We start from the raw sequence: 18,456 nt of genomic DNA on the forward strand, positions 1-18,456 counted from the left end.
ATTGTCTCACAGGCTGATGGATCTTTTTGTTTTTTTTTTTTTTTTTTTTTGTGAATAATGGATTTCAAAGAACAAATGTTTCCATTTGTTGATGAAAACAAAGTTAATAGTTTTGTGTGTTTTTGGTGTTAGACCTAAGAAATCTTTGTCTATCCCAAAGTCACAAAGATTTTCTCCTAGGTTACACTCTGGAAGTTTTGTGATTTTTTTATTCTTTTAGAATTATTTTATTTATTTGAAAGTCAGAGTTACACAGAGAGAGAAGGAGAAACAGAGAGAGAGGTCTTCCATTCTGCTGCTTCACTCCCCAAAATGACCGCAATGGCTAGAGCTAAGCTGATCCAAAGCCAGGAGCCAGGAACTTCCAGGTCTCCCACGCGGGTGCAGGGGCCCAAGGACTTGGGCCATCTTCTACTGCTTTCCTAGGTCATAGCAGAGAGCTGGATTGGAAGAGGAGCAACCAGGACTCGGCACCCATATGGGATGCTGGCGCCATAGGCTGGGGCTTTAACCCGCCGCACCACAGAGCCGGCCCCAAGTTTTGTGATTTTTTAGCTCTTACACTTAGGGACACGCTTTATTTGTAGTCATTTTTGAACATCACACCAAGGCTAATTGTTTAGTTTTGTTGTTTTACCTATGGACTTCCAGTAATCCTATGTCTTTTGTTGAACTGATGGTGGTTTTTATGCCACAGAGAATGGAAGTCATCTACTGCTCCACTGAGTTCTTTATCATTCATTCTCTATGAGAAGGAAGTCCTAGAACTTAAATCACAAAATTGAAATTATTGGTACTAAGATAATTTTCTAATATTATTTGTGTTGTTATACATTTTTATATTGAATTTAGCATTTTGTTATCATCTGCCGTGACCGTCAGTACTTTATAATAATACCTGAATAGCCACCCTGGAGTGGATATACAACAGGTATTTACCCCTCATGGAGTGCTTTGTAGTGTGATGAGAAGACAATTACAGTTGGTTGCCATATTTACGGATTCTGCATCCTTGGGTTCAGAGAACCCTGGATCAAAAAATATCTGAGGAGCCTGCACTGTGGTATTAGTGGGCTAGACCTCTGCCTGCAGTGTCAGCATCCCATAAGGGCACTGGCTCGTATCCTGGCTGCTCTTCTTCCAATCCAGCTCTCTGCTATGGTCTGGGAGAGCAGTGGAGGGTGGCCTTAGTGCTTGGGCCCCTGCACGCATGTGAGAGACCAGGAGGAAGCTCCTGACTCCTGGCTTCAGGTTGGCCCAGCTCCAACTGTTGTGGCCGTTTGGGGAGTGAACTAGTGGAGGGAAGACCTTTCTCTCTGTCTCTGTCTCTCTCTCTGTCTCTGTCTCTCTCTTTCTCTCTCTAATTGTTTAACCCTGCCTCTCAATAAATAAATAAAATTTGAAAATAAAATTAGATAGTGGTGACCTCTGAACATGAATCATTTACTTAAGAAAAAGGATAGATACAGAAGGCAGACCAGCAGTTGCCTGCTCTTGGATGGGAACAGGGACTGGCTGCAAAGGGGCCTGGGAGAACTGTTCAGGGTGATGGAAGTGTTTGTCTTTTAACTATGGCAGTAGCTGCACAACTGTAAATGTCCTGAAACTAAGTAAACTGTATACTTACAATTGATGAATTGGATGCTATGCAATTTATACCTCAGTAAGATTGCTGAAAAAATCTTGGGCAAACTTTCTGGGGTTACATTTATTTATTTATTTATTTATTTTTTTTTTGACAGGCAGAGTGGACAGTGAGAGAGAGAGACAGAGAGAGAAAGGTCTTCCTTTTTGCCGTTGGTTCACCCTCCAATGGCCGCCGCTGCAGCCGGCGCACCGCGCTGATCCTGGCAGGAGCCAGGAGCCAGGTGCTTTTCCTGGTCTCCCATGGGGTGCAGGGCCCAAGCACCTGGGCCATCCTCCACTGCACTCCCTGGCCATAGCAGAGAGCTGGCCTGGAAGAGGGGCAACCGGGACAGAATCCGGCGCCCCAACCGGGACTCGAACCCGGTGTGCCGGCGCCGCAAGGTGGAGGATTAGCCTATTGAGCCACGGCGCCGGCTCTGGGGTTACATTTATTTCCATAAACACATCATCTTTCTGCTTCTAGAAATGGATCTTTGGAGCAGCTATGTATAATTTCTAAACTCCGGAATGCTTAATATCCCCTAACTGGACATTGGGCACCTAATGAGTAATGTCTACGGGTAAGCATTTGGCATAATGGGTAAGTCACCAGTGGGACACCTGCATCCCATATGAAAGTGCTGGGTTTAAGTCCCAGCTCCTCTGCTTGCAATCCAGCTTCCTACTTATGTACACGCTGGGAAACAGGAGCTGAAGGCTCAGGTGGTTGGGTCCTTACCACCCACATGGACACCTGGATTGAATTCTGGGCTCTTGGTTTCAGCCCTGGCTGTTGTGGGCATCTGGGGAGTGAACCAGCAGGTGGAAGCTATCTGTCTATGTTTGTTAAATAAAAATGAAAATAAATAAATATTTAAAAACAAGAATGCTTTGACAATCTACAGACTAAATTGTATCATGGATCTGTTCCTCTAATTAATATGTACCTTTGAGCTTTCGTTATTTAGGAAGTATCATCCATTACCATCATAAAACTCCACAATCCTTCATTCCAATTCAAAGTAGTTCTGACTTTAGCCCCTGTTCATCACCGGGAGTATTCCAGAACTACAAGGTTACAGGGAGGCTTTATTTTAGACCTTTTGGCTTTTGGTACTGCCATGAATTCTGCAGTCCTCGGGGTCAGTGTTGTGGCACAGCTGTGTTAAGCCACAGCCTGTGAAACCAGCATCCCATGTGAACACTGGTTCAAATTCTGGCTGCTCCACTTCTGATCCAGCTCCCTGCTAATGGTCTGGGAAAGAAACAGAAGATGGCCCACCACTCACGTGGGGCACTTGGATGGAGTTCCAGGCTCCTGGGTTTGGCTTGGGTCACCCTTGGCTTTGTGGCCATTTGGGGCGTGAATGAGCAGATGGAAGATTGATCTCTTTCTCCCTCTCTCTGTAACTTTGCCTTTCAAATAAATCAATTAATAAATCTTTAGGGAAAAAAATAAAAAAGAACCCTTCCTCTCTCTGTCCAGTTGGTTCTTTTGGTGGCTTGTTGATTGGTGGCATGCCAAAGCACGAGTCTACCCAGTCACCTACCTTCTTTGAGAGCTTTCTCCCATCAACATCCAAACACATGTTAAAAACAGAAACCGCGACCCTGGGAGGCAGCAGGCAATGGCTGAAGTGGTCGGGTCCTTACGACCCACATGAGAGACTCGAATTGAGATCCTGGCCCCAGCCTAGCCACTGCTGGTATGAGCGTTTGGAGGAGTGAACCAGTGGATAGGAGATCTCTCTATTTGTCCATCTTTGCCTCTCAAATAAATAAAAAAATAAAAAAAAATTTTAATGAACCCATTCCATCCCTCCATCTCCAACCCCTGGACTCAAGTACTGAAGGACAGTGTCTCTCTCTTGGCCACCGCACCCCGGCCCTGTCTACAAGCTGGTCTGGTCCACCTCAGCCACACAAGTGTTCTGTTCTGCAGGCCTGCTCAGACACAATCTCTGCCCTTCCACTGCCTGCAGGGCAAAGTCCAGATCCACAGACCTAAGTAAGGCCCTCCCTAATCAAGTTCAGACCTATCTGCCAACCTTATCTCCCACTTCTCCACCCACCCAACCCCTGAGGAAGTTACGGCCAGCAATTCGCAGTTCCCTGGTCACAGCGGGTCAGTCCCTCCACTGGACACTTATCTGCAGACATACTCAGGGCTGTTAGGTGCCTATCTCACCTCGTTTATTTTATTGTTTTAAGGTTTATTTATTTACTTATTTTGAAGGGTCAAATCAATAAATCCTTTATTGCATTATTAAAATGCCACGAGGCATAATCGGGTTCTTGCTTCTGTAGCCAGACAACTTTTAGATTTTTTTTTTGCCAGTTAACTATTTTTTAATTTATTTTTTAAGGAATACAAATTTCCTAAGTACAACTTTAGGAATATAGCTCTTCTTCCCATCATATCAGCCCTCCCACCCACACTCCCACCCCTCCACAACTGTTCCTTTTTCAGAGACATAGCCATCCCTAAATTTGTCAATATCCTTGTTTTTAACTGTTGCCGCCTGCTGAATCAAGGCAGCTGAATTTCAAACAAGTTCAGTGTCCTTGCTTCTGAGGACTAATTCATCTCTCTGGGCTTGAGATATGAACAAGTAATACCGTGCCTCATCCGAACCCTAGGGATGTACTTTTCACCCAGGAAATCTTGGAGGATAACAAGAGACCCATTCTCCTGAGCAACCACACTGTTGGGGAAGTGAGCACACACAGACCTCATCTTGAAACAGAGCCCCATGTAACCCCCGCGATCAGATTCTGCCCATGTCTACAGACAGTGCGAACGGTTGCCAGTTCCTTTCTACTTCCCCACCATTGGTCAACCCACAGCCTCTGCTTTTCCTTTCCGGGGAGCCTGAGTTCTACGTAGACATGACTGAAGTCCCTCCACAGGTTCCTCTGGGACGCCTCATGATAACTCTGTGCCCCTTTAGGTTGACATCGACATTTTCTGGAATGCTGACAGTCTGATTGTTACAAATGGTCTTCATTCTCGCCGTAGATGCAGCAAAAAAGCAGATTTATTTGTTTTTATTTGAAAGTAAGAATGAGAAAGAGAGAGAATGTCTTTCACCTACTGTTTCCCTTCCCAAATGCCCACAACAACCAGGGCTGGGTCAGGCTGAAATGAGGAGCCAGGAGCTCCATCTTGGTCTCCCACGTGGGTGGCAGGGACCCAAGTACTTGAGTCATCATCTGTTACCTCTGGGGTGCACATTAGCAGGAAGTTGGATTGGAAGCAGAGGCAGGACTTGAACCCAGGCATTCTGACATGGAATGCAGGGATCCCGAATGTAGGCTTAACCGCTGCACCACAATACGGGGCTCTCGCTTCATTTACTCTTCACAGCCACCCTATGCAGTGATAACTCTTATCACCCCCATTTATAGGGGAGAGAGGTGAGAAGACCATTGAGTAAGCAGAGAACTAGTGAGCAGCAGAGCTGAGACCCAGCTGCAGTACCTGCCTCCTCCTTGTGGAAGACCAGGCCACGCATCACTGTTACCCCGGGCCCCCGGCCCCAGTCTTCCTGTAATATCCCATCCAGCTCTTCTGTTCTGCTACTTTTCACCTGCAGTGATTAATTCCAGTCTGGTGCTCCCATGGCACTGTAGGTTCTCAGGAGCAGCATTTATCACAGAGTGTAAACTGCCTGGATACATTCCAGGCTACCAATTAGACTATGAACTCACAAGGATAAGGACACATTTTTTTAACTATTTGTTTTCCCTATGCCTGGCACACAGCAGGTGTGGACGAACCACGGGTATAAGTATCAGTTGTGTGTGGTCTGTCTTCCAGTGTCAGCCACTGCTGCTCCTCCTTTACGTCTTCCACGTCCACCCTTACTTACATTTCACGCCCTGATCACCTGACAGCTCTTGAACAATAAACTCCTGACAGCTTTTTCCTCTGGGCGCCTTTCTTCCTGATTCTCTATCCACAGTGAATTCAGTTCCCTTCAGCACAGGATCTAGCCTATCTTGTCTCTGCTCATAAATGTTTCTGGTCTCTCAGTGCATACTAAGTGCAGTCTGTATCTAGGGAGTTTGCATCTGCCAATCCTACCAACCTAGAGGGAAAATATTTGGGGGAAACCTTTGTCCTGCACTGAAACATTTGTAGACTTTTTTCTTGCCATACTTCCTAAACAATGCATATAACAACTATCCATGCAGCATTTACATTGTATTAGGTGTTGTAAGTCATCCAGAGAAGATGCAAAGTCTACAGGAGGATGTATGCAGGTTCCATGCAAATGCTACTCCCATAAGGGATTTGGGCATCTGCAGATTTTGGAAGGTCTTGGAACCACTCCTATGGATACACCAAGGTCTGACTATTCTTCATAGACTCTTTACCCTGGAATTCAAAGTGCTTGTGATTTAGACTTAACAGGTGTTTTTTTTTTTTTTTTTTTTTTTTTTTTTTTTTAAACAGGCAGAGTGGATAGTGAGAGAGAGAGACAGAGAGAAAGGTCTTCCTTTTTGCTGTTGGTTCACCCTCCAATGGCCCGCAGCCCGTGCGCTGCGGCCGGCGCATCTCGCTGATCCGAAGCTGGGAGCCAGGTGCTTCTCCTGGTCTCCCATGTGGGTGCAGGGCCCAAGCACTTGGGCCATCCTCCACTGCACTCCCGGGCCACAGCAGAGAGCTGGCCTGGAAGAGGGGCAACCGGGACAGAATCCAGCGCCCCGACCAGGACTAGAACCCCGTGTGCTGGTGCCGCAGGTGGAGGATTAGCCTATTGAGCCGCAGCACCAGCCAACAGATTCATCTTAACTTGGATTATTACCCTATATAAAAATCAAGTTACATTACTCCCAATTCTCTCCAATCACAGAATATCTCTGCACACCTATCCAAGCTACTGCATCTTACTGACATGTCCCGCTATCCTATTCATAACTACCTATAGAAATCCTACTTCATTTTTTTCTTTTTTTTCCAAAGATTTATCTATTTATTTGAAAGGTGGAGTTACAGAGAGGCAGAGGCAGAGAAAGAGAGGTCTTCCATCCACTGGTTCACTCCCTAGACGGCAATAACAGCTGGAACTGCACTGATCCTCCAAGCCAGGAGCCAGGAGCTTCCTCCAGGTCTCCCGTGCGGGTACGGGAGACCATCTTCCACTGCTTCCCCAGCTCAGATTCAGTTACCCTGGTGAAGCCGATACTTGGGTGAGAACTGCATCTCTTCTGAAATCCTCCTGTGTGGTGTCTAACCCATCCTGCACAGTTCTTCTGTAAGTCAGACACATCTGGATGCACATGCATACTCGCTGGCATTACCCATGTCCCCCAGAGAGCACAGACACCTGCTAGGTGCTCGACACATTCAGGGTGACCCATTATTGAATGAACATATCAGTGTTACATTACATGACAACTCAATGCATTTTCAAAAATTAATGATTGTCAACTAATTGCTTGAAGAATTTCCCAATGCTCTTAAGACTATAATACAGTGGTCCATCAGAAAAAAAAAAAAAAAAAAAAAAAAGAACTCTGGAGGAAACAGACCTTAATTCACCCCTATCTTTTTTTCTTTTTTTAAAAGATTTATTTATTTATTTATTTGAAAGTCAGAGTTACACAAAGAGAAAAGGAGAGGCAGAGAGAGAGAGAGAGAGAGAAAGAGAGAGGTCTTCCCCTCACTGGTTCACTCCCCAACTGGCCGCAATGGCCAGAGCTGCGCCAATCCGAAGCCAGGATCCTCTTCCAGGTCTCCCACACGGGTGCAGGGGCCCAAGGACTTGGGTCATCTTCCACTGCTTTCCCAGGCCATAGCAGAGAGCTGGATCGGAAGTAAAGCAGCCGGGTCTCAAACTGGCACCCATATGGCATGCTGGCACTGCAGGCGGCAGCTTAACCTGCTACACCACAGCACCAGCCCCTCATGTCGTCTTAAGCAGTCACATCAATCTAGGATGGAAAATCATCTAAGTGGACAGTGACAGGCACACAGTGGCAGCCAGTGTTAGAATGCTGGGCCAAGAGTTCAACATGCATAGTTTCATTGGTTCTTAGATAAAGGCAGATGAAGACATTCCACATTTCACCCTTGAGAAGACCGAGGCCCTGAGAAGTTGAACAGTTTTTGCCCAGTTTGCCAACATTATCAATATTTTAATAGCAGAGCCAGGGTCCATCAAATTAGAAACACTTATCAAAAGACTATAGTTTGTCCTGGAAAGGGACATGACTGTTTTGTTTTAAAGATTTATTTATGTATCTGAAAGGCAGAGTTACAGAGAGAGAGGTCTGGCTCATTCCCCAAGTGGCCACAAAAGCTGGGGCTGGGCCAGGCCAAGCCAGGAGCTTCCTCCGGGTCTTCCACGTGGGTGCAGGGGTCCAAGCACCTGGGCCAACCTCTGCTGCTTTCCCCAGGCCATTAGCAGGGAGCTGGATTGGAAGTGGAATCGTTTCTCGGCCTTTTGGCTAAGATCAAGTGTGCGTAGAAGTGGAGCAGCTGGGATACAAACTGGTGCCCGTAGAGGTGCTGACATGGCAGGTGGTGGCTTTACCTGTTATGACACAATGCTGGCCCCACAATTAGCTTGTTTTGTTTAAAAGAGCTATCTAGGGGTGAGCATTTGACATAAAGGTTAAGACACTGATTGGAATGCGTGTGTTCCAGTAAGAATGCATGGGTTCCAGTACCAGCTCTGCTTCTGATTCCAGTTTCCTGCTATTGTACACCCTGGGAGGCAGCAGGCAATGTTCAAATTCTTGATTCTCTGTCACCCATGTGAGAGAGCTTCAGCTTAGCCCAGCCCTGACTATTGTAGACACCTGGAGAGTGAACCAGCAGATGGAACATCTTCCTCTGTCTCTGCCTTTCAAATAAATAAAAATAAAGAAATTTAAAAATAAATTAGGGGGCCAATGCTGTGGCACAGTGGGTTAAAGCCCAGGCCTGCAGCGCCAGCATCCCACATAGGCACTGGTTCGAGTCCTGGCTGCTCCATTCCCATCCAGCCCCCTGCTAACGTGCCTGGGAAAGCAGAGAGGATGGCTCAACTCATTGGGCCCCTGCTCCCATGTGGGAGACCAAGAAGAAGCTCCTGGCTCTTGGCTTGGGATCAGCTCGGTTCCAGCTGTTGCAGCCATTTGGGGAGTGAACCCACACATGGAAGGCACCCCCTACCCACCCCCCCATCTTTTTTTTTTTTTTGACAGGCAGAGTGAATAGTGAGAGAGAGAGACAGAGAGAAAGGTCTTCCTTTTTGCTGTTGGTTCACCCTCCAATGGCTGCCGCGGCTGGCGCGCTGCGGCCGGCACACCGCGCTGATCCGATGGCAGGAGCCAGGTGCTTCTCCTGGTCTCGCATGGGGTACAGGGCCCACGCACTTGGGCCATCCTCCACTGCACTCCCTGGCCACAGCAGAGAGCTGGCCTGGAAGAGGGGCAACCGGGACAGAATCCGGCGCCCCGACCGGGACTAGAACCCGGTGTGCCGGCGCCGCAAGGCGGAGAATTAGCCTAGTGAGCCGTGGCGCCGGCCTCCCCCCCAATCTTTCAAATAAATAAGATAAATCTTTTTTTTTTTTTTTTTTGCCAGGCAGAGTTAGACAGTGAAAGAGAGAGAGAGAGAGAGAGAGAGAAAGAGAGAGAGTTATAGACAGTGAGAGAGAGAGACAGAGAAAGGTCTTCCTTCCGTTGGTTCACTCACCTAATGGCCGCTATGGCCGGCACTGCGACGATCAGAAGCCAGAAGCCAGGTGCTTCCTCCTGGTCTCCCATGCAGGTGCAGGGGTCCAAGCACTTGGACCATCCTCCACTGCTTTCCCAGGCCACAGCAGAGAGCCTGACTGGAAGAGGAGCAACCGGGACTAGTATTCGGTTCCCCAACCGAGACTAGAACCCGGGGTGCCAGTGCCGCAGGTGGAGTATTAGCCAAGTGAGCCATGGCACCGGCCCAAATAAGATAAATCTTTAAAAATTAATTAATTAGGCCGGCGCGGCGGCTCACTAGGTTAATCCTCCACCTGTGGCGCTGGCACCCTGGGTTCTAGTCCCAGTTGGGGTGCCGGTTCTGTCCCGGTTGCTCCTCTTTCAGTCCAGCTCTCTGCTGTGGCCCGGGAGTGCAGTGGAGGATGGCCTAGGTCCTTGGGCCCTACACCCACATGGGAGACTAGGAGGAAACACTTGGCTCCTGGCTTCGGATGGGTGCAGCACATCGGCCATAGCGGCCACTTGGGGGGTGAACCAACAGCAAAAGAAGACCTTTCTCTCTGTCTCTCTCTCTCTTTCACTGTCGAACTTTGCCTGTCAAAAAAAAAAAATTAATTAATTAATTAATTAAAGAGCCATCTACTGCAGGAACAGAAGGCCAAAGTCCTATCCAGAAACCAGCTGTAACACTCTAAACTCCAGTGCTTGTACGTTTATAGGGACCAGGCAGCACTACCAACAAGTAAATGCCAAGATGCGTTTTTCAAGCAGGTGACAACTTCAGGGACCTGCTCCAAACAGTTTGAACAACAAAGCTCACCACTAGGTGGCAGAAGGAGAACATGCTTTGTAAATAAGAGCAGCACAAATTTCCAGCTCTGATTCCCAGTCACGCAGGATCTTCTTAAACTGCTTATAACTTTTCAAAGATTATTTTGTCATTGTAGGGAAGTACGTTAAAAAGAAATTATTCTAAATAAAAGATATTCTTGCTTATTGAAAGTGCACTATAATGTGAGGTGCTTAAACAAGTTCATGGAAAATGAAATTAAAAGATACATTTATTTTCCTGCAAAAAAAAAAATCCATGCATTTTTTGTTTCCCGTGATTCTTTGCAAATATATTGTACACATTTTGAATAGAACCACAATATATGTATCTTCCACCTTTTTACATTCAACAATAGAAACAGCTTAAATTTGCTTTAAACTTCAAAGAAGAAAAAAAAACTTCAAAGAAGAACTATACTACGAATGAACTAGATAAAAAGCAACAGGCTGCATATTAAAATACAGGCAGAAAATTCAATCTTGTATAATGCTATATAAAATGGATAAAACTGTTTTTAATCCATGAGGTCCAGAATTCTTGAATTTTGCAAAGGTTTTTTTTTTTTTTTTTTTTTTTTTTTTTTGCTTCATTTTGTTTGCACTGTTTCTCAGTGCCAGCTAAAAGAGAAGCTTGTAGGTCATTTTTACAAACACTGTTCTGCAAGTAACTTCAGCGATTCCCAGTCTATAACATGCAAGTTGTATAAAATCATCATTATTCTTGCATTTTCTCTTTTTTATAAGAATTTCAAGGAAATTAATGCAACTTTAAAATGTGATAAATATCTTGAGGCAAATTTGTAGAATTATCACCATGTGTGCACTTTTATAAACAGAATTTCAATACCAATGTTTTTTCTCTTTGGTGATCTCTTGTGGGAAGAAATTAAGTCATATGTAATTAATAGCAAGCACACACACACACACACACACACAACTTGGCAAGTGACTAAGTCAGACACTAAATCTTGCATCTAATATATACTCAGCAATAAAACATTTTTAAGAGTCATTTTGTTAAACAGAAAATAAAATCTTACCCTTACCACAGAAAGAATCTTCTAGACTCAGGAAAATTCTCTTTTAGGAAGGAAGGTTTCAGTGGAGCAGCCAGGAATGAGTGATGCTCACGCCGGGTCAGGTGTTGCCAATTGTTCAGACCACACCTGATGGAGCTGGGACTCCTTCCCAAGGCTGCCAATGGTCCTGTGTCCTTACAACTGTTTCACTGGCTTCTTTTCCCAATATGCAAATAAGTGGGTAGTCATCAATATTCAAGATCTCTGCTGGACAAACCAGCCCTGAGGCCTCTGGGGGAACCCAGTCCACAGGAGTGAGGCTGCCTCCATTCTCTGGCTGCCCAGGGCTCTGAGCAACCAGGGATCCTCCAGGCTGAGCTGAATCTCCTGTAAGTTCTCTACAGTGGTGCTGCCTTTTAGGTCTTTCTTGAAAGGTTCTACTATCTATGTGTCTCTACAGCAAAGGTCAAAAATATGGATGGCAGTTTGGCTGTGTGCTGGCTTTTGTGTTTGCATACATTGCTATGCAGTCACTCATCGGACTTTTAACACAGAGCGGAGGTGCTCTCCAGGGGTCGGTGGGAAGGAGTGCCTGCCGGGAGACTGTTTTCCATGGCAAGCACCCATTTATGCCTCTAAGATCATCTCAGGATGTACACGACGAATAATTTGCAGTAAATCCACATGGATGCACTCCCACCTCGTTCAGCTATGTAAGGTAAGTATTACTGAGTGCACTTAAAAAATGAAAATTACAGAGTAAAAATGCCTGCATGTTTGAAGGATATGAAAAGAACATTGCTCTTGTAGCCTTGACAGTAACTACCTGACTCGATTCACGAAATCCTTATGCTCTACTCTAAAAATAAGCACAATAACCATCATAAAAATGTCTCTGAACAAGCACACTTCAGGGGTTGACAGGTATCAAACGGCATGTTCCTAATCCACTCCCAGGAAAGAAAACAGATTCAGAACAAGTAAGGGCCACTTAACACAAAGCATTTCATTTAGATGTCTGCTCGAAAGGGCAGAGAAACAGCTTAAAATATAAAGAAGTCAGACACAGGTAATAAAAACTGCTTCCATAACGAATAACCAGAAAGTACCTAACAGCTGAATGGAGTGGAAGAAGGCTTTTCAGGGTCTCTCCCTCCACCCAGAATCCAACTAATAGTGCCTTGGGAATGAGTGGTGTTGTAAATGTCATCTCAAGGAATTCACACCTTAGCCGAAGCCAGGAGCCAGGTACTTCTCCTGGTCTCCCATGGGGCGCAGGGCCCAAGCACTTGGGCCATCCTCCACTGCACTCCCTGGCCACAGCAGAGAGCTAGCCTGGAAGAGGGGCAACCGGGACAGAATCCGGCACCCAGACCGGGACTAGAACCCGGTGTGCCGGCGCCGCAAGGCGGAGGATTAGCCTAGTGAGCCGTGGCGCCGGCCAGCAATTCATTTTAAAAAACCCGTGAACCTGGGACATCGCAATTGGATAACTTCCGTTCCCATTAATCTCGGTGACACAATTCGCCCAGGGACATGCAGTCTCTGCGGAAGGAAGGGTAAGGACCAAGGACAATCCCTGAGCAGCTTGGAAATCTCCGTCGCCCGCGCGGACACCTACCTCCTCATTCCTTTCCTCCCGACCAGCTGCCCCGCTGAGGGTCAGCTGAGGATGGCTCCCGGGGCCGGAGTCCCTGCTGCTCTCTTCGCTGCCCGCGGTCTGCATGACCTCCTGCAGGATCCTCCGCTGAGCAGGGTCCTCAGCCTGTTCTTCACTTTCCACCGAACTCAGCGACGGCGCACTGAGAATGTTGGGATACTTGAGCAGTCCGGGGCTCTGGGGGCTCTGGGGACTCTGGGGCTTGGGCGAGGTGGGCCTCAGCGGGGTGGGAGGCTGCTCTGGCTCCAAGGTGAACTGGCTGCCCGACAGCGGCTCACTGGGGTCTCTGCTGGGCGATTCCAAAGCCATGGGACTTGAAGAGGCGCTGCTGGCACAGGGGCCATCGCTTTCCGACGCACGAGAGTTTCGGGCTTCCAGCGGAAACACAGCGGTGTCAACGTCTATTCCGGCATCCCGGGAGGCGGCTGCGGCGCAGGACGAGGGGGCGCTGAGCGCGGGTGACGCCGCGCGCCTTCTGTCCCGCTCGCTGCAGCTGGACACCCGGCGGGAGTAGTCGTCGTGCAGCCTGCTGTGCAGCCCGAGCCTCGGCGGGGCCTCCGCGGGGGACGGGGCCCCCAAGGGGGACGGGGCTCCCACGGGGGATGGGGCTCCCACAGGAGACGCGGCGCTGCCTTTAGGGCCCTCTCTCTTCCAGGCGGTGTCGGTCACGTTGCTCACGAGTTTGAGGACCCTGTCGAAGTCCTTGGCCCTGATCGGGCTCCGCCAGCGCTTCGTCCTTCTCTCGGACCCGCCGAGCTTTTCCGAGTCTGCGGAGGAGCTGCTCAGGGTCCGGGGCGGCGCCTGTGGCTTTTCGTGCGCCCCGCGCAGGTCGGCCAGGTTGGACGTGGACTTGCGTTTGAAGGAGCTCTTCTTCAGGAAGCTCAGGTTGTCTGTGCTCTTGCTCCTCCGGTAGACGATGCTGTTGTTCTCGGACTCTTTCACTAGGATCTCACACAGCGTGGGCTCCTGCATGACCGGGGACAGAGGCTCGGCGTGGCCCCGGGGTCCCTGGCGCTTCTCTGCGTCCGCCAAGCTGATGCGGCCCAGCCCATAGGCCCTGCGGATGCTGCGGGAGCGGTGGGTGCTCCTCTGGAAGGCGTCGTCGTCGGCGTCCTCGGGGTCCGAGCAGTCGGACGCCGCCTCCTCCCCGGTCCTGTGGGGCTCCCTCGTCGAGGCCGAGGGGGAGCCCCTGCGGGGCAGGCCCCCTGGCCCCGCCCCGTTGGCCAGGGGTTTGGCCGGGTCGCGTTCTGACGCCTCCTCCTTCCAGGGTTCCGACCCCTCTCGGTTCTGAATCCCTTGTAGGACTGAAGACTTCAGCTTTTTGAAAGAGCCCATTTTCCGGAAGGAGGCCAGCGCGTTCCACGTCGAGGAATTCCCTACGAGGACCAGTGAGCGGGGCCTCTCAGGGTTGGCGCCCATTCTCTTCCGACTCATGGAGAAAAGGCGCACGAGCCTGGAAGGGCCGAGCCGGGCCCCCTGCGCCTCAGCATCGCCGCCATAGCCTCCATGCTCACAGGTCGCCGTGCTGGGGTCCTGCGGCTCGCAGGCTGAACAGGCGATGGCAGCCCCTTGCCCATGGCCGTTCTGGGCCGTGGTCATGTTCTTGGGGTGGGGCGCCCGCGGCCACAGGGCGGCGAGGCTCAGACCCCCGTGCACATCGGAGTCCGCCGGCCCCACCTGCAGCCCCTCACCTCCAAGGCCATCGGACTGGCTCTGGCACCTGCTGGGCGCATCCCGCTGCTCAGAGGCCAGCACCTGCGGTAGAAAGCAAGGGAGCAAATGAGCAGGCACCCAACACTTGGCTTAACGATCGCTAACAACAAAAGGGCCCATCGAGTAAGAACTACTTTAAATTAAATTAAACTTTTACTTCCCCTCCCCCTATTCATTTCATAATAAATCTAAGGAGAGCTGCGTGTGTGTGTGTGTGTGTGTGTGTATCCCTTTTTTAATAAGGCTGGAGTTGTGCATTCACTAGAATAGCAAACTCTTGAATCCACGGAAATCTATTTTTAAACTGAAACTTTTGCACCACCAGACTGAATATGTCAAGGCATTATGCAAGACTGTCTGTATTTGACATGGAACAACTTTTTATTATCAAATGCTCCCCCTCTCCCCCCAAAAATCCCACAACTATTTCAAAGCGTGTCACATCACAAAGCCAGACTATGTCAAGTTCAGCGCTGGTAATACACAAACTGCGCCTGTGCAAGGAGCTGGGATGTCAGCTGCTCCCTGTCCAAGGAGGGCCTCAGATTCCCCTGGTCAAAGAGGAGAGAGCTGCCCAGGGGGGCAGGGACCAGGGAAGGGAGACTGAGGACAGGCTTTGTGACAGAAGCAGCACTGCTGAGGGGCCTTTTCAACAGATTCCAAGTGGCCAAGGAAGGGACAGATGTGAGGATGGCACTGAGGTACTGTAAATTCAGACACAATAATTCAAGAGAAACAGCTGTTATATCTTCTTTCCTCCTCCACAGGCCCTTCCCCCATATACCTGTGTCCTTGCCCTCCTCCCACATACTCGTGTCCATTCCTTTCCCAAGAAACATCTTTATTCATGCCCCTCCTCCATTCACCTGTGTCCTTGCCCCTCCCACCATTCACCTGTGTCCATGACCTTGTAGTCAGGTCATTAAGAACAATTTGCCGGCTGGTGCCGCGGCTCACTAGGCTAATCCTCCGCCTTGCGGCGCCGGCACACTGGGTTCTAGTCCCGGTCGGGGCGCCGGATTCTGTCCCAGTTGCCCCTCTTCCAGGCCAGCTCTCTGCTGTGGCCAGGGAGTGCAGTGGAGGATGGCCCAAGTGCTTGGGCCCTGCACCCCATGGGAGACCAGGAAAAGCACCTGGCTCCTGGCTTCGGATCAGCGGCCATTGGAGGGTGAACCAACGGCAAAGGAAGACCTTTCTCTCTGTCTCTCTCTCTCACTGTCCACTCTGCCTGTCCAAAAAAACAAAAAACAAAAAAACCATGCCACCAAGTACTCATACACACCGACAGGATCAATGGAATGATTTTCATTTTTATGATATCAAACTGATGCTTGGGCAGGGTAGGTTAGGTCATTGGTCTGGGGGGGCCTACAGCTGCCCACCCCCCAAAGAAAAAAAGCCTATGCTGTTCTGGACTACATTGAATGAATGAATGAATTAATGAAGAGGACAAGCACCGCTGGAACTTGCACCCCAGGCTGTATCTGGCTCCAATTCCAGTTCTCATGACCTTAAATGAAAAGAATCCCAGCAGTCTTTAGGCACCAGTCAAGTCCACTACCTCCAAAGCAATAGTAAAGGCAGAAGAGGAGGAGGAGGGAGTTGGATAAAGACCTTACCGCTGCCAAGTGCAGAATTTGACCTCATGCAGAGACATCTGCCCTCCATTGTGCCCAGTGAGGACAGATTCTCAGGCAGAGCCAGAGTCCCGGGGCTGAAGGTCCCAGCTAGGACCAGGGAGGCTGCACTGACTCAGCCTGTCAGCCAATCCATTAATCAGAAGATGGATGGGCTAAGACCTATGCCCTGACATTTCAAGTTCTAAGGGAGAAATCAGGGGGCCTGGGGAGCTGTGGGTGGCATCTGAATGAGTCACATAAGCAGTCTTGAATCATTTCTTCACTGAGATTGGGTGTAAAAATCTGCAACCAGCTTCAAAACAAATCCAACGTTTGGTAGTGAGACAGGGAGGCAGAGGAAGCAGCTGAGCCACCAGGAGATAACAGGTCCTGTTATCCCAAGACCTACAGGATATGCGTTTGGTTCCCCTTGCTCTGAAGATACACAGACCCCCCCTGACTGGAGAAGGTCACACCAGTGTAGGGCCCAAGGCTGACCTAGATGGACCTTATTATACACTCTTTGTAACACCTCAGCAAGCTAAATGACACACCTAACCAGAAGCCATGATAAAAGGAACAAAGAGGAGCAGTAACCAGATTCAGGAAAATCTTCACCTACTTCTCAGAAAAACCACAAATACCCCTTCCCTTTATTAGACTGTATGTCACTTTATTAGAAAGTGCTTCCCCTGGCCGGCGCCATGGCTCAATAGGCTAATCCTCCACCTTGCTGCGCCGGCACACTGGGTTCTAGTCCCAGTCGGGGCGCCAGATTCTGTCCCGGTTGCCCCTCTTCCAGGCCAGCTCTCTGCTGTGGCCAGGGAGTGCAGTGGAGGATGGCCCAAGTCCTTGGGCCATGCACCCCATGGAAGACCAGGAGAAGCACCTGGCTCCTGCCATCAGATCAGCACGGTGCGCCGGCCGCGGCGGCCATTGGAGGGTGAACCAACGGTAAAGGAAGACCTTTCTCTCTGTCTCTCTCTCTCTCACTGTCCACTCTGCCTGTAAAAAATAAAATAAAATAAAAATAATAAAAAAAAGAAAGTGCTTCCCCTTTCATTAAATGCCCATCTAATGTTAAAAAATAGTGCAGAGGGGGCAGGTGCTGTGTCAGTGCCGGCCTCCCATATGGGCACTAGTTTGAGTCCTGGCTGCTCCACTTCCAATCCAGCTCTCTGCTGTGGCCAGGGAGTGCAGTAGAAGATGGCCCAAGTCCTTGGGCCCCTGCACCCACGTGGGAGACCCGGAAGAAACTCCTGGCTCCTGGCTTTAGATTGGCTCAGCTCTAGCCGTTGCAGCCATTTGGGGAGCGAACCAGTAGATGAAAGACTTTCTCTCTCTCTCTCTCTCTCTCTCTCTCTCTCTCTCTCTGCCTCTGCTTCTCTGTAACTCTGACTTTCAAGTAAAATAAATTAAAAAAAAAAAAAAAACAGTTCAGAGACAGGGCCAATGCCCTCTAGTCAGGCCTCACTCTGACTATGGAGTGTGTTATCTTTGCTTGCTCAATAAAACATCTGCAGTTCACTATTCACTATTCTCTGACTCACTCCTGAACTCCTTCTTGAAGCAAAAGCAAGGTCCTGGGCACCGGGCAGCCCTCGCTGTGTGGCACCGGAATCATCTGTCCACCTTCACCTGCTCTGGCGGGGACAGAGCACTGTGATTGCTCCTGTGTCTCAGACTCCCGAAAGGAACCAGACAGCTTAGTCCAACTGTCAAGTCCGTTCACGGGCGTTGACAGACTGCCTAGTAAGTAGTAACAATGCTCTCATTATGTCTTGCATTGGACACAGGAGAGAAGGCCCCATCTCTGCCTTGCACTTCAGCTAGACAAAGCCTGTTTGTGGACACCACAAGTAGAGGACACTGTAAGGAAGGAGGACCGGGCTAACCTGACCCTAAGGGCTCAGGAGGTACAGGGAAGCACATGATTAAATGCTGGGTATGTCTGAGAATATTCCGTGGCGTAGGAACTAAATTCAATTTTTTTTCTTTAGAAAAAATTTTATTCATTTGAAAGGCACAGTTACAGCGAGAGAGTGGGAGAGACACAGAGAAGGCACTTCCATCACTGGTTCACTCCCCAAACGGCTCCAATGGCTAAGGCTGGCCCAGGCTGAAGCAAGGAGCCAGGAGCTTCCTCTGGGTCTCCCACATGAGTGCAGGGGCCCAAGGACTTGGCTCATCTTTTGCTGCTTTCCAAGATGCATTAGCAGGGAGCTGGATTGTAAGTGGAGTAGCTGGGACTCCAACCGGTGCCCATATGGGATGCCGGCACTGCAGGTGGCTTTAC

General features: G+C 49.2%; 1 protein-coding gene and 1 pseudogene across 5 annotated transcripts in view; both read right to left on the reverse strand.

Annotated features, from left to right (window-relative positions):
- SPATA13 (spermatogenesis associated 13) overlaps window positions 1–18,456 on the reverse strand; it is a 371,963-nt gene that overhangs the window by 74,872 nt on the left and 278,635 nt on the right. For all 5 annotated transcript variants that reach the window (XM_070049162.1, XM_070049160.1, XM_051850708.2 and 2 more), the window contains one exon: window positions 12,790–14,583. In XM_070049162.1, coding sequence (XP_069905263.1) covers window positions 12,790–14,583 — 1,794 coding nt within the window. The remainder of the gene's footprint in view (window positions 1–12,789; window positions 14,584–18,456) is intronic.
- Window positions 2,069–7,396, reverse strand: LOC127492128 (large ribosomal subunit protein uL6 pseudogene; annotated as a pseudogene).

The sequence above is a fragment of the Oryctolagus cuniculus genome, chromosome 9 (assembly GCF_964237555.1).
Source record: "Oryctolagus cuniculus chromosome 9, mOryCun1.1, whole genome shotgun sequence".
NCBI lineage: Eukaryota > Metazoa > Chordata > Mammalia > Lagomorpha > Leporidae > Oryctolagus > Oryctolagus cuniculus.